At 38.9% G+C, this 13,698-nt stretch overlaps 1 protein-coding gene across 5 annotated transcripts in view; it reads left to right on the forward strand.

Annotated features, from left to right (window-relative positions):
- The first annotated feature begins 531 nt into the window (after positions 1–531).
- Positions 532–13,698, forward strand: part of rnf103 (ring finger protein 103) — a 29,758-nt gene continuing 16,591 nt past the window's right edge. The window contains exons 1-7 of one of the 5 annotated variants that reach the window (XM_046405691.1): positions 1,147–1,277; positions 3,893–3,935; positions 4,771–4,890; positions 5,017–6,051; positions 6,208–6,275; positions 8,047–8,100; positions 12,619–12,764. In XM_046405691.1, coding sequence (XP_046261647.1) covers positions 8,049–8,100; positions 12,619–12,764 — 198 coding nt within the window. In that variant the 5' untranslated portion in view covers positions 1,147–1,277; positions 3,893–3,935; positions 4,771–4,890; ... (1 more) ...; positions 6,208–6,275; positions 8,047–8,048. Of the gene's footprint in view, positions 1,278–3,892; positions 3,936–4,770; positions 4,891–4,949; positions 6,052–6,207; positions 6,378–8,046; positions 8,101–12,618; positions 12,765–13,698 lie in introns of those variants that run through there. The other 4 variants (XM_046405689.1, XM_046405690.1, XM_046405687.1 and 1 more) reach the window with 4 other exon arrangements.

The raw sequence follows: 13,698 nt of genomic DNA on the forward strand, positions 1-13,698 counted from the left end.
GTTTATTTTGTATGTTTAGGAGCAGAATTACAGAGAGGGTGGCTAGAAGGCAGCTTTTGTCTTTTGTTGTCTTCAGCAGACATGAAATAAAACTGGATAAACAGTCATCTGAGTCATTACATGTTTCTCCCTTAACCACATCTGTTACAGTACACATTTGAAAAGTGTGGCTTATCTCTGTGTAAAAACTGCAAAGTGTTGTTAGATTCATATTAGCACCACTGGTTAAGTGTTTTATTTTTTTTGTTGTTGTTTTTGTTTTTTTTTATTGTCATTTCAGCTTTTTTACTGTAGTACATTGAACAGTAAAACAAGACAACCAAAATGCTTTGGTACCTTTTGCCAGACAGTAGAACAGTGCTGATGGCTTTGCGAATGATGTCCTTGATGGGGAGGGGAGAGGGGAGAGGGGAGAGACCCCAATGTTCTTCTCAACTGTAACTGTTCCCATTACCCACTGCAAGATATATGTGTGTGTAGATAAATAATACACTTATCAGGTTTCATACCGATATATATTACAGTATTTTTTCCCTAGGGCTACAATCCAACGGTGCATGAACAAGACTTTTATTTTGTTACACGTATAAGGTGGAGCCGGATGTGACGTAAACTCACTATGTACACCAGCTGATCGCAGCAAAACCACTTTCGTCATTATTTTCATCTTGTAATGTTCTAGGACCATATCAGCAGTTGGGATTTCTTGCTGCGGACTTTCATCGGGAAACTGCAGCGCCTATTGTTGTCATTTGAGTTTAACGAGGCCTGTTTGCATGGTTGATACACCACCAAGGCCTACCTGCGATGCTAAGCTAATTAGCTAGCAGATTCCTGTAATTGAACTGCGGGTGAAAGAATTGAAAGCTAGGGAATATCTTGTCAGCCATACTCGGTCAAACGATGCAGGTCTGACAACCCGACAAATATTATACATGACGATAATAGTTGTTGTGAATTTATAGAAAGTGACGGGAAACTTATGTAGCCTGCCCAATTTTCACAGAAAGCTTCTGACAAAATATCTTGCACCAGCAGCGCTATTGTTAAGATGTGGTGGAAACTGTTCTTCTTACTCTTGTATTTCGTCGTGTTGTTTCTGCTAGCGCGGATTTTTGAGGCAGTAGTTTGGTATGAGACTGGAATGTTTGCTACTCAGCTTGTGGATCCAGTTACTCTCAGTTATAAGAAGTTGAAGACCATCCTGGAGTGTCGAGGGCTGGGATACTCGGGGCTGGCCGAAAAGAAGGACGTCAGCGCATTGGTAGAGAAATCAGGTAAAGGTCGGGAGTGCTTGGGGGATGTTATCCGTTACTTGCATTTTCTGAAATTGCGCTCAATTTAATTTGCACGTCATCGCAAAATGATGAGTCATAGTTTCGCCTTTAAACCAAGCCTATGAAATTCAACTCTGATGATATACATAATAATCCTAAAATACAACGTTAGCTCAGCAAAAAAGTGTAAAGCATTTGTGTTGTATTTTTTCGTGATTCAGCTGCCAGTCATGTAACTAATGCTGACTATTTGCTCCGTGACCGTATTAAGGCACTGTGCAACCCTTTTTTCCATTTGGTCATTTAATCTTTAAGGGCTGGGCAAAACTACCTAATCTGGATTCAGTTTGATGTGAGTGAAGGGCCAGAATTACCAATACTGATAACTTGATTTTACTTTATTTAAAGTGGCTAGTGTATTTACATATTTGTAATTATTAATCATTGGATCGGTTCTGAGTTAATCCAAAATCCACACATATAATGGTCCACCCACCAGCCACCTGAATTGGATAATTTCTCCTATTCAGAGACCCAGACCTGCACAGACATTCACTACACTGCTAATGTTTTCTGTAGGCTCTATTACCTTTTAAATTATGTCAGTTGTATTGATCTTAATTTAACAATTTAACCTTTAGTGAGGCTGCTTCCTGTACTTAAATCTTTTCGTGCACACAGTAATGCCACTGCAACATACATTATGTGACATTAAAGCAGCAAAACCAAAAGCTGTAGTTTCAAACTTGAAAGGACAGAGGACAGTCTTCAGAGAAAGCAGAATTGTACTTTTAGCTTTTGAAATAAAGGTTTTTAAACAGCTCTGATGGTGATCATGATTTAACAAAAGGATGGCTGCATTTACAGTTTCACTGTATAAACCTGGACTGTGTCCTTTTGTGACCTTCTGGGTGTTTCCATAGATGGATTAATTTACTTTAAATTCTCACCAAACATGTCAGCATGTTGCAGGATTTAAAATTAGTGAAGCTGCTATGCCTCTTGTGAGAATGAGTGCAGTATGTCTCAGGGGACACTTCACCTACCCGCAGCTCTTCCATTCCTCTTCCAGTCAGAATTTATAGATAGATGTTTAATTGACTGATATCACCCTCCACCCCTGCAAAAACAATTCAAAACTGTTGGAAATGAGCAGTCTTCCTCTTTAATGAACTGAGCCCTAAATAAATACGTAAATAAATAAATGTGGATCAGTGCATATCAAACTCAAGGTAATAAAATACGTAATACATAAATCTGGAATTGAACATCCAGCTCAAATTAGTTAATAAATAAATATGGATCTTATCAAACTAACCATTAAAATCTAGGCAGGTATAGAGATGGCTCCTCAAGTTTGGTAATAAATTGAAATTCATAAAGGCTGTAGTATTTTCCGTGACATTTAAAAGGGTTGTTTAAACTTAAATTAGTTGACTAGTCTAAAATTAAAAAAATACTTATAAACAATTCAAACTGAGCAGAAGTTAATCTACAAGCTTAATCATTAAGTTTCAAAATATACTGTGTACTTTACAAGAGCCATATGAAATCATTGATTACATTCTTCAATAACATCTTCAATGTAACAGGTAACTGGTGGTGTTGACTTAAGAAAAGACTGCTCTTTTCTGCCTTTATTTTACCAGGAAGTCCCATTGAGATTAAAATCTCTTTTACAAGCAAGGTCTGGCCAAGGTAGCAGCCACAAACATGTTAAAATCAACAAACAACAAATTACATACCAAAATTCATCAAACAAAACAGTAAACCGTAATGAGTGGCACTCAAGAAAAATAACCTGCCTCCTTTGCTACATTTCAAATTAATACCCTTAAATTTATTAATTGATACTAAATGTATTTAGTTTTAGATATGTTTGCAGGTTATTCCATGACCAAGGTGCATAGTATAAAAATACTGTTTCCCCCAGATGTGTCAAAATCTGTGGTAAATTAAAAACCACTTGGGGGAGCGTAGTTTGTAACAGCAGATGTTTGTTGGGAGACTTCTCAGTATGGCTTTATAGATAAAAGTATACCAGTGCTGTTGTCTGTCTGAATGCTGTTGTGAGTAAGTGACTTTGCATTTGTAATAAAACATAAAGCTGCATGGTGCACTGAATGAAGGCTTTGTAAAATGGAAGTGGCGGCATACATATGTCACTGTATTAACCAATATTTGACTAGAAAACATGGTTCTTTTGTGTAAATTATGACAACGTGTAATTTAAATGTGTACTGTCACAGTTAAGCCTAAACTTAAAAGGGACATATTTTGAAAAACTCACTTTTTCAGTGTTTATACACATATGTCTCTCCACCCACAGCTTCAGGTCTTACTTTGCGCGGATTCGTCATTTTTTGTTTCTCGCAAGCGCTGGACTCGAAAGCGTCATGTCTAAAGTTAGAGCCAAGCATGGAAACTGCCCTGTTGTTGGTTGCATCAACCAGCACAGTTCACTTTTCACCTTCCAGCCTCAGAGGACCAACGAAATCTGTGGATTAATTTTATTTTTGATGAAAACATCCCAGCAACAGTCCTTAAAAGCCTATTTGTGTGTGCTAACCACATTGCATCCGACTGCTTCTCTAACCCCAGTCAGTTCATTGCAGGACTGGCTCACAAACTTCGTTTGAAAGTGCAGACGAAGGCCATGTAAGTATATGAAGAAAACAATTACGCTAACAGTTGAAGTTAATATCACATGTAAAGTTATCTCTATTATTAGCCACTGACAAACACTCATGAGGCCATGTATGTTTGTTAGTTGAAGTTTAATTCAATTTCCTCTTATCAACACTATTAAATAATGTGAAATTAAAATGAGAACATGGTTGTATGTTAGATGTCTCCAAAGTCAATGCAGCTGACTTTATCGAAATTCACAATTCCCCGCCCCTCTCTTACGTGAATCGTGAGTAGACCTGCATTTGAAGTTACAGCCGACTGGTTTTATTCAGGTTATCATGAGTTAATAATGTTAGCATGCTGTGCTAGGACGAAATGTACTTTACGTGAATTTGGGCGTTTATCAGATGGCTATCACAATGTATGCACACACTTTCTGTGCTGCCTGTTAAAATGAACATGCAAGTTTGTAGACTGGAAAGATCAAGTATCAACAGCCTTTCAAGCTGCTGTGTGATTGATGTTGTCAACACTGTTTCTCTTGCCTTGTCACCGTATTGTTTGCTTGTCAAGCCCACGGTCATCTTAACAGATGTAACTGACTGTGCTTATTGTGTAAAGCTCGCATTGGGCCAGTAATGGAAGTGTAGATATCGTAAAAATGTAGTGGAATAGCTTGGATAACTAGCAGACTGTCTCAAAATTGTTATGTGATATTTGTTTGTAGTCCATTGCATAGGCTTGTTTGCACTGTAAGGTTAATTCCCTAGTAATTCAGGGAGCTCTGCATCTAGATATGCATTGTTTAAATGCTTATGTGATACAAAAAAGGCATTAAAAAATTGCTCTTCTTTGTGTCTAGGCAAGCACAACACACTGGCTGTAGTACATCATGTGGCCTGCGAGACAGACCTACCTGAGACATGCACAGTTGGCACACAATTGTCTGTCAAAACTCTCCAACTTTGCTTCAAAAGTATAGGTTTGTTGACCTGCAGTTTATTAAGAAATGCTATTCATTATGTTACTATTGTTACTATTTGTAAGTTGTTAATGCTCGCCATTTGTGGGTAACAGTATTTGGATTGTCTCTTTTTATGTCTAACAGGTACACAGAAAACTGTTGGTGTTGGCAGCCCCCCACTCCCCATCCCACACACACACACATTTTTGCAACCACTCATGTCATCAACACCAGCAAAGACACCACCAAGACACCTCACTTGGAGCTGGAGGATGATGAGGAGAACCCATTAAAGGGCAGTGCGTCTATGGACAGAACCCAGAACCACAGGATTACACATGTAATCCTGTCAACACAGCTGTGACAGAGTCAACAGATGTGATGTGAGTTACTCGAGATTTAGCCTAAGCATTGTATTAATCCATTGGATTTCATTCCACCGTTTTTGCTCTAGCAGTATGTCATTACGTTTCAAACAGAGTGGAATCTTCCTACCCTGTCAATAAGACACCAACCTATGTAGTGTATGAACACTGCCTTCTGGAGCTGTTTAAGGTGTGGCCTGTGTGTCACCATGTTTCAGATGTACAGACAAGAAAGTTAGGTACATTCCTCTGTGTAGAATAGCAGTGCCAACATTGTCAGTTCTCCCGAAAATAGAATAGTCGGCCTCATCTTGGAAGCACCCCTACTGGGGAACCTCCAACTTTCAGATGCAGTGTATGTCAATGGCACCTCTTTCTTTGGAAAAGGTCATGGGTAAAGCCTTCACTATATAAAGTAAAAAATAACTACGTAAAGACAATACAGCTACATATCATTTGGCTATATTTTATATAGAATGTGGAATGAAATACACACTCCAGAAGCAATACTGGAAAAATAAACAATAAACTGATGTGAAACAGTCAGTGTTTTGTTAACTTCATCATAAAATATGGTAAATGTTTTGTTGTTTTTGTTTGTTTTGGACCTGTTAATTTCCAATACACTTAAAGCATGTGATTTTTGGAGTGTTACTTTGAGATTTTCAATACACATACACGCTGTTTCTGTATGTGTGTATGGACCTCGATCCTCAACCATGTCTGAGATCTCCGTGCACATGAAGACACTCTTTTCCTTTGGTGTTTGCATCCACAACGCACTTCAAGGGACAAAAGCAAAAGGTTGATGCAGGTATGTAAACCCAAGTTGTACTTCAAAAAAAAAAAACATAAATTGAAAAAAGGGTTCCTATACATATGTCAGCTATATGTCAACAGTTTGATGATGATGTGTTTTGGTTTTTTTTTTTTGTTTATTTGTTCGTTTGTTTTTTATTTTGTTTTACAGGAACACCAGCCTTCTACAGATTATAAAAAGTATTGACCAACAAGAGGGTCCTAAAAGCTGTGGAAAAGGCAAGCCCTCACTACCAGACCTCATCACTGGAGGCCTTTCAGTGTCATTCTGCATTTTGCTCCCAAGAATGTTGTTTTCTCATTTGTTGGATTGTTTTGCAGGTGTAAGCCCTGTTATTTTGCCAACACTTAAGTGTTCTATGTGTGTATGCATGTATATTTTTACATATATATTTACACATACGTGCACACATACACGTATATCAATTCAGTTCAATTTATTTATATAGCGCCAAATCACAGTTGTTTCATGACACTTTCCAATAACAACAGGTCTAGGCCAAACTCTTTAATCTTATTTTTAGAGACACCCAACAAAACACCCATGAGCAAGCACTTGGCAAAAGTGGCAAGGAAAAACTTTCGTTTAGAAGGCAGAAACCTTGGAGCAGACCCCAGCTTAATGTGGGTGCCCATCTGCCTTGACCGGTTGGGTTGTGTGTGAGAGAGGGGGGGGGGGGGTTAGACAAGAGATGCTTAACAGCAGCGATAACAACAGAGTATTGGAAAGACAATAACAGTATTAACAATAATAACGATAATAGTTGTAGTAGCAGTCTAAGCCTATAGCAGCATAACTGGGGCCAGACTAAGCCAGCCCTAACTATAGGCTTTATCAAAAAGGAAGTTTTTAAGTCTACTCTTGAATGTAAAGAGGGTGCTGCCTCCCAGACCAAAACCTGAAGATGATTCTATAGTAAGGGAGCTGGTTCCTGTTCTACTTTTGCTGACTCTAGGAACCACAACCTTGCATCCTGGGAGCATAGAGTTCTAGTCGGATAATTAGGTACTGTGAGCTCTTTGATCTAAGATGGTGTTTCTAAGATGTTTAGGGCCAAGCACAATAACTTCAGTTTTGTCTGAATTTAGAAGTATAAAAATTGCATTCAGGTTTTTATGTCTTTAAGGCTTGCCTGAAGATTGGTTAGCTGATTGGCTTCATCTGGCGTCACTGATAAATTGTAATTGTGTGTCATCTGTGTAACAGTGAAAGTGTATGGAGTGTTAGGTGGAGTAAATAACACTGAAACCAGCTTAAGGCAGTCCCTTTACTGCTAATTAAGTGTTCCAATCTGTCTAATAAAATATAATGGTCAACAGTATCAAATACAGCACGGAGATCTAACGATACCAGTGCAGAGACATGACCCTCATCTAAGAAATATCTGGTCCTACAGCTGTTTCCAAGGCTATATGTAGATATGTATGTGAATGTATACATTTAATACACAGATATTTAAGTATTAGATGCCTATCATATTGTTACTTGTTTTATTTCCGCTTCCTAGACTCCCTGCCCTGCGTTTCAACAAACATGCTGCTCGTATAGATTACAATAATAACTGACACTGTTAAGCTTAAAAACCAATTGCTACTACTCTATTTCCCTTATACCGTATGTGAAAGCTGATAGTCTGCTCTGTAGATGTTGAAGGTGTTCTGTAACGAGAACACATTCATCCTCGCCTAACCGTAACCCCCCCAACCCTAACTGTTACTCCCACGATTTCAGACTCTTACTCCCACGATGCAACACAGGAAATCATTCCTGCCTGTTGCCATCAAGCTGTTAAACTCTGCACTGTGACGGACACACATACTTTTATGTATACAATGTATATATGCTACACATATACCTGTATTTTTAAATTTTTACTACACATGTAAAATACCTGTATTTTTTAGGTTTATACTTACCTTGTTGTTTATACTTTCTTTCTTGGTTGGGAAAACTGCAAGTGCAATGTCACTGGCTTCCTTCTCTTCACAGGAATGCTGACGAGAAAAAGCATCAGGCTTGATGTTTCTGGATCAAGGATGGTAGGTGAGGGCAAAGTTGAATCTGCTGAAAAACTTGCCACCTAACCTACCTGTAATTCAGCCTCTTAGCCATCTGAATGTAAGAGAGGTTCTTGTGGTTCTTGTACAGACCAAGAAAGGAGTTTCTGCTCCATGCAGCCAATGCTGCCACTCCTCTACAGCCAACAGCTCTCAATTCCCCACATCATGGTTCTGCTCAGCAGGAGACAACCACCGGGAAAAGAATGCACAAAGATGCAGTTTCTGATCTGTCTCAGGCCGTTGCAACAGAACGGCACAAACCCCAGAAGCAGAGGTGTACAGTTTCTTTAACTTAGCAAAAGCTGACAGTCTTCCACTTGTCCTCCTTAAGGTGGATAAGACTGTAGGTGTTTTGAGATCGAGTTTCATGAAAAAGAAGGGGTTCAACAACGGAGTTAATGATGGGGAGAGGGTACTTGTTTTTAACTGTGATGTTATTAAGTCCCTAGTAGTCAGTGCAAGGTCTTAAAGTCTTGTCTTTTTTGGCTACAAAGAAGAATCCAGCCCCGAAGGAGAGCAGGATAGACAATTGACACCGGCAAATCCGTAATATAATTTTTCAAAGCCAGTCTTTCCTCTTGGAATGGGTTGTATAAATGGCTAGAGGGTGAGGAAGCACCATACCCACAGTGTCTTAGCTAGCCAGGATGGCTAACGTCCATGTCAAACACAAACACAACAGTATCAGCTTCGGACTGTTCAACATCCGGCCTCTTCCGCATCTGCAAGGGTCCTCTTCTCCAGGATAATATAACTGACCGTAAGCTTGATTTTTGTGTGTGTGTTTGACTGAAACATGGCAACAACCTAATGATTTTTATCAGCTGAATGAATCCATTCCTCCTTTGTTTGTTTTCATATGTGAATTTTGTGCATCTGATAGAGAGGGTGGTCTCATAAGTTTTTACTGCAAGAAGTGGAAAATCTCACACTTGTCCACCAAGGCCCCATAATGAATTTATAAATGAATTTGCGGACGCTGTTACACATCTATTCTCACTTGCCCCTAACATTATATTGCTGGGAGATTTTAATACACACATGGACAGTATCAACAATACTCTCACAAAGGATTTCACATTGTGGCTGAATAGTTTCGGACTGCATGAATATATCAATTTTCCTACTCACTCAAAAGGTCATATTCTGGACCGGGTCTGCTGTTCTTGTGTCACTCCTGTTGATAATACTGCAGATGAGCTCCCCATCTCTGATCACATTTTACTATCTTTTCAGGTCAATTCATCATTACCCAAAGCCACCCTGCCACATGTTATTTCTTTCTGAACCATCAACCTTCGGATTATTACTTCTGATGTCATGTTTCCGTTCTAGACAAATTGAATAAATAAACTTAATGGAGCATCATCAGCTGTGTCCTGGTAGTTGCTACCTGAAGGAAAGCATAAAGGGATTCCGTTGTCTTGCAAACATGGGTTAATGACCCATTAGTTGGGTGACTTTTATGTCTAATAGTGATGTGTTCAAAACAATACTGTTTCTGCTGATCAAGAGTGTTAACTTATATATGTAGTACATATAAAAAAAATGAAGCAATGTTAATTCTGTTTTTATTCTTTTTCTTTAGTCTTTGTTTCTTAAAAAAACACCAAACTGTGAGTACTGTTAAAGTATCAGATGAAAAAGCAGTATCAGTGAGAGAGGTGAAACCATCAAAATCTTGACAATACCCATCCCTGGGTGAAAGTGAGTTTATTTATTTATTTTTTATCCATTATTTTCCATAAAAAGAAGTTCCAGTTGAGAAGTTGACTGGTATAGGAGTTCCACCAATACCAATGGTGTATTATCTATGCTTATTTACCAGCTAAATTCAGCCTAATTTCTATCTGCTGTCATGTTTACATTGTAGATTAAATGAATAAATAAACTCGTGCTTTTGTCCTGTGTTCTTGGTAGTTGCTGCTCTGAGCAGCACAGAAGGCAATCCAGTTGTCTTTGTGACAGCGGTGTCAACAATAATAGCACTTAGAAATCCTATGGGGAAAGATCTCTGTGTCCAAATTTACATGATGGAAACTGAATAACATTGCATTAGGACTGTTTAATTTTTCAGCTTAAATGAAATGCTATGCATTGAGCTTGTCATTGTAGTCGCAGTCATCTAGCAATTATGTCACAGGATAAAAGCCAGTCAAAACAAACAAACAAGCATGTTAACACTGGGATTTCAAAATAATTTACGATTTAAACGAGAATCAATCAAGAATCTTTATTGTCATTATGCAAGCATGACGAAATTTTGTAAAGATTCTCGGCTCATATGTACACATATAAATAGCAGCAAGAAATACCAGTAAGAAAAATATCAAAAATATACAACACAAAGTAAAGTGAAGTGAATAAAGTGCACTTAGTGCCAGTCTATGGTGTGCTGTGAGTGTTTGATTGTGTGTGTATGTGGCTGGGGTGGGACGTGTGAAGTCCTGTAGGGGGGTGAGATGTGAGTGTTTCACTGCAGGGCGGTTATTGTGTTACAGCTCTGGGGAAGAAGCTGTCCCTGAGTCTGTTGGTGCTGGTTTTAATGTTCCTGTACCACTTTCCTGATGTAAGTGGTACAAACAGTTCGTTGCCCGGGTGTGTGGGATCAAATAGCTGTTGTAAAAATCTACCAAGAAATTTGGAAATTTGAATCTGGAAAAGTATAGATTTTTGAAATGGAAAATGTGTAGCGCCCTTGTTATTAGCCCTTTAAAACAGATAAGATAGGTAAATACTGCATAAAGAAAGGTTATCACATGATTGAACATTAAAACAGGTCAATTTTCTGTTATTGAGTGGACTAACACTGTTATTGACACAAGTACTCAGAGTAAAACAGTCATTATTGCTGTACCTTCTGTATCTTTGGTATCAAACCACCTTGTATCTATAAACTCTTTCTCAGTTGAATTTCTTGAACATTTTGTGTATTTGACATATACCACTGATATGTCATAAAGTTGGTGAACAGTGTTAAAAAGATTTTATTACATACTGTCTACCCATAGCCTAAGGCAAGAATGACAACCACAGATGTCGAATTGCATAGAAAAATGTTCCTAGAAAAAGAAAATACATTTTTCCCCATATATGAGTCAATAACTAGCATGTATATATAGACAACCAAAACTAAAAGCAACAATAAAATGGACTGGTTTCTATTAATCACAGGATGCATAATGGTAAGTTGTTACAAAAAACAACTGGAAGACAATTCCATAGACACTCATCTCACAATATCACTGATGCTCAGTAGATGGTTACAAATGCTGTTCCAGACTGTTTTAATCAACTGCTGCAGACCCTTCCTGTACTGGGCCCTCATGAAACATGCCACTTAGTGATGTTTACAGTCAGGATGCTTTCTGTTGCTTTTCTGTAGAAATTAACAAGAAGAGACACTGCCTGGCCTTCTTAACAGTCCTGTTTACGTGCAGTGACCAGGACAGGTCCCGTGTGATGGTCACACTGAGGTATTTAAAACTGTCCACCCTTTCCACCTCAGACCTGCTGCTTCTTCCTGTAGCCCACAATCAGCTCCTTAGTTTTGCTGACGTTCAGCAGGAGGTTATTCTCCTGGCACCAGCTCTCCAGGTGGGTGACCTCCTTCCTGTAGACCTCCTCCTTGTTGTGGGAGATTAACCCCACGATGGCTGTGTCATCAGCAAACTTTATGTTGTTGCTGTCTGATGTGGACACACAGTCGTGTGTACAGGGAGTACAGCAGGTGACTCAGCACGCAGCCTTAGGGGGATCCAGTGTTGAGGGTGTGGGGGGATGAGCTGTAGGGGCCCACGTGTACCACCTGTTGTCTGCCAGTAAGGAAGCTGTGGATCCTCCTGCACAGGGAGGAGTTCAGTCCAAGATCACACAGCTTAGTAACCAGCCTGGAGGAGACTATGGTATTGAATGCTGAGCTGTAGTCCACAAACAGCACTCTCACATGGTTCCCCAGCCTAGTGTCTACGTGGGAAAGTGTCTTGTGCAGCAGGAAGGTTATGGCGTCATCGGTGGATCTGTCTGGGTGGTATGCAAACTGAAGGGGTTCTAGAGTGGGGGGCAGAGAGGAGGTGATGAATGTTTTGACCAGCTTTTCCAAACATTTCATCACCACAGATGTGAGGGCTATGGGGCGATAGTCGCTGGGGTTACTGGGCTGGGCTGTCTTTGGGACAGGGACTACAACAGACTTTTTAAAACAGGTGGGAATCACACAGTGTGAGAGGGAGAGGTTGGATCCTTGAATTCTAAATTTACATACATGCATTTCTAGTGACACAAAAAGAAAAGATAAAGGCAGACAACTACAGTGTGGATGGTATTTGTTACTAACTCATCGCACAATATCACTGATGGTTACAAATGCTGTTCTGGGCTGTTTTAATCAACTGCTGCAGGCAGAAGAAATGTATGTAGAAAATGTAACGGTATTTGTTTAATTTAAGATTGGGTTTGGGTAAATAAGTCCTTAGCCCTTTTATTCTTTATTTCCACACAGGAGAGTTGACACAGGGGGAGCTGTACTCAGCCATCAAGAAAGAGAAGGAGCAGACAGAGGCAGGAGCCAGCACCACACACTTCAGTGGAGAGATGCACTTCTATGAATTGGTGGAGGACACGAAAGATGGGATCTGGCTGGTTCAGGTAGCACTCAGTAACACTATGTTGAAACAATACAGTTGAGGTGAATCATTGTCCTGTGGGCACTCAGAATCAGAATTCCTTTATTTATCCCTGGAGGGAAATTCTTGTTCTTACAGACATTGCACATGCAGTATTCCCGACCAAGAAAGGAGAAAAGTGCGGAGTATAAAAAATAGGATAAACAAATAAAGATAGGATAAACAAAAAACTAAAATCTCAAAGTACAGGTATTTAGAGTGTATTCAAGTTTTTTAAGAAAATTTAAAATGCAGGTATGTACATGTCTAAAAAAAACCAATATATACATTGTATATGTAAAGTGAGTGAGTGTGTCGGTCACAGTGCTGAGTTTAACAGTTTAACAGTCACACACAGATTAGATTGTATTTATTTAAAAAAGTAATAAACTGGCTAATAGAGACATCCTAAGTTGAATATGAGCAAAATTCAGCTAGAATACACTCAATCAAATACTGGTTGCAGCCCTCCTCTTCTTCACAACAGTCAGCTCAACAATGAGATCACTGTACTGATTCTGAATTCTCTTCTCTCTCCTCAGTACTTTGTGCTACTTTTTCATTTATCACTACATTTTAATAAATTTAATTTGAGCAGAAGTTTTGGATTTTTTGAGTCCTAAATATGTGATACATTTCTGATCAACCATAACTGAGCAGCGCCGTAAAATTGAATTTTGTACATAAGCTCACTTTTATTCCTATCTGTTGTGTTTCAGAAATATCAGAAATATTAATGAATGATTTTTAAAAAATGTAAAGATAAGGAATACCCATAAAGATAACAAGTAGTAAAGATATGGTGTGGTAAGACATTCTGATGTAACAGCCAGAATATCCTTGATATGAGGATGACTTCTTATCCCAATTGCCAAAGGTTCTGTATTAAAGGTGCTATATTAAATAACAACAGAATC

This window comes from Scatophagus argus, chromosome 12 (genome assembly GCF_020382885.2).
Source record: "Scatophagus argus isolate fScaArg1 chromosome 12, fScaArg1.pri, whole genome shotgun sequence".
NCBI classification, from domain to species: domain Eukaryota; kingdom Metazoa; phylum Chordata; class Actinopteri; family Scatophagidae; genus Scatophagus; species Scatophagus argus.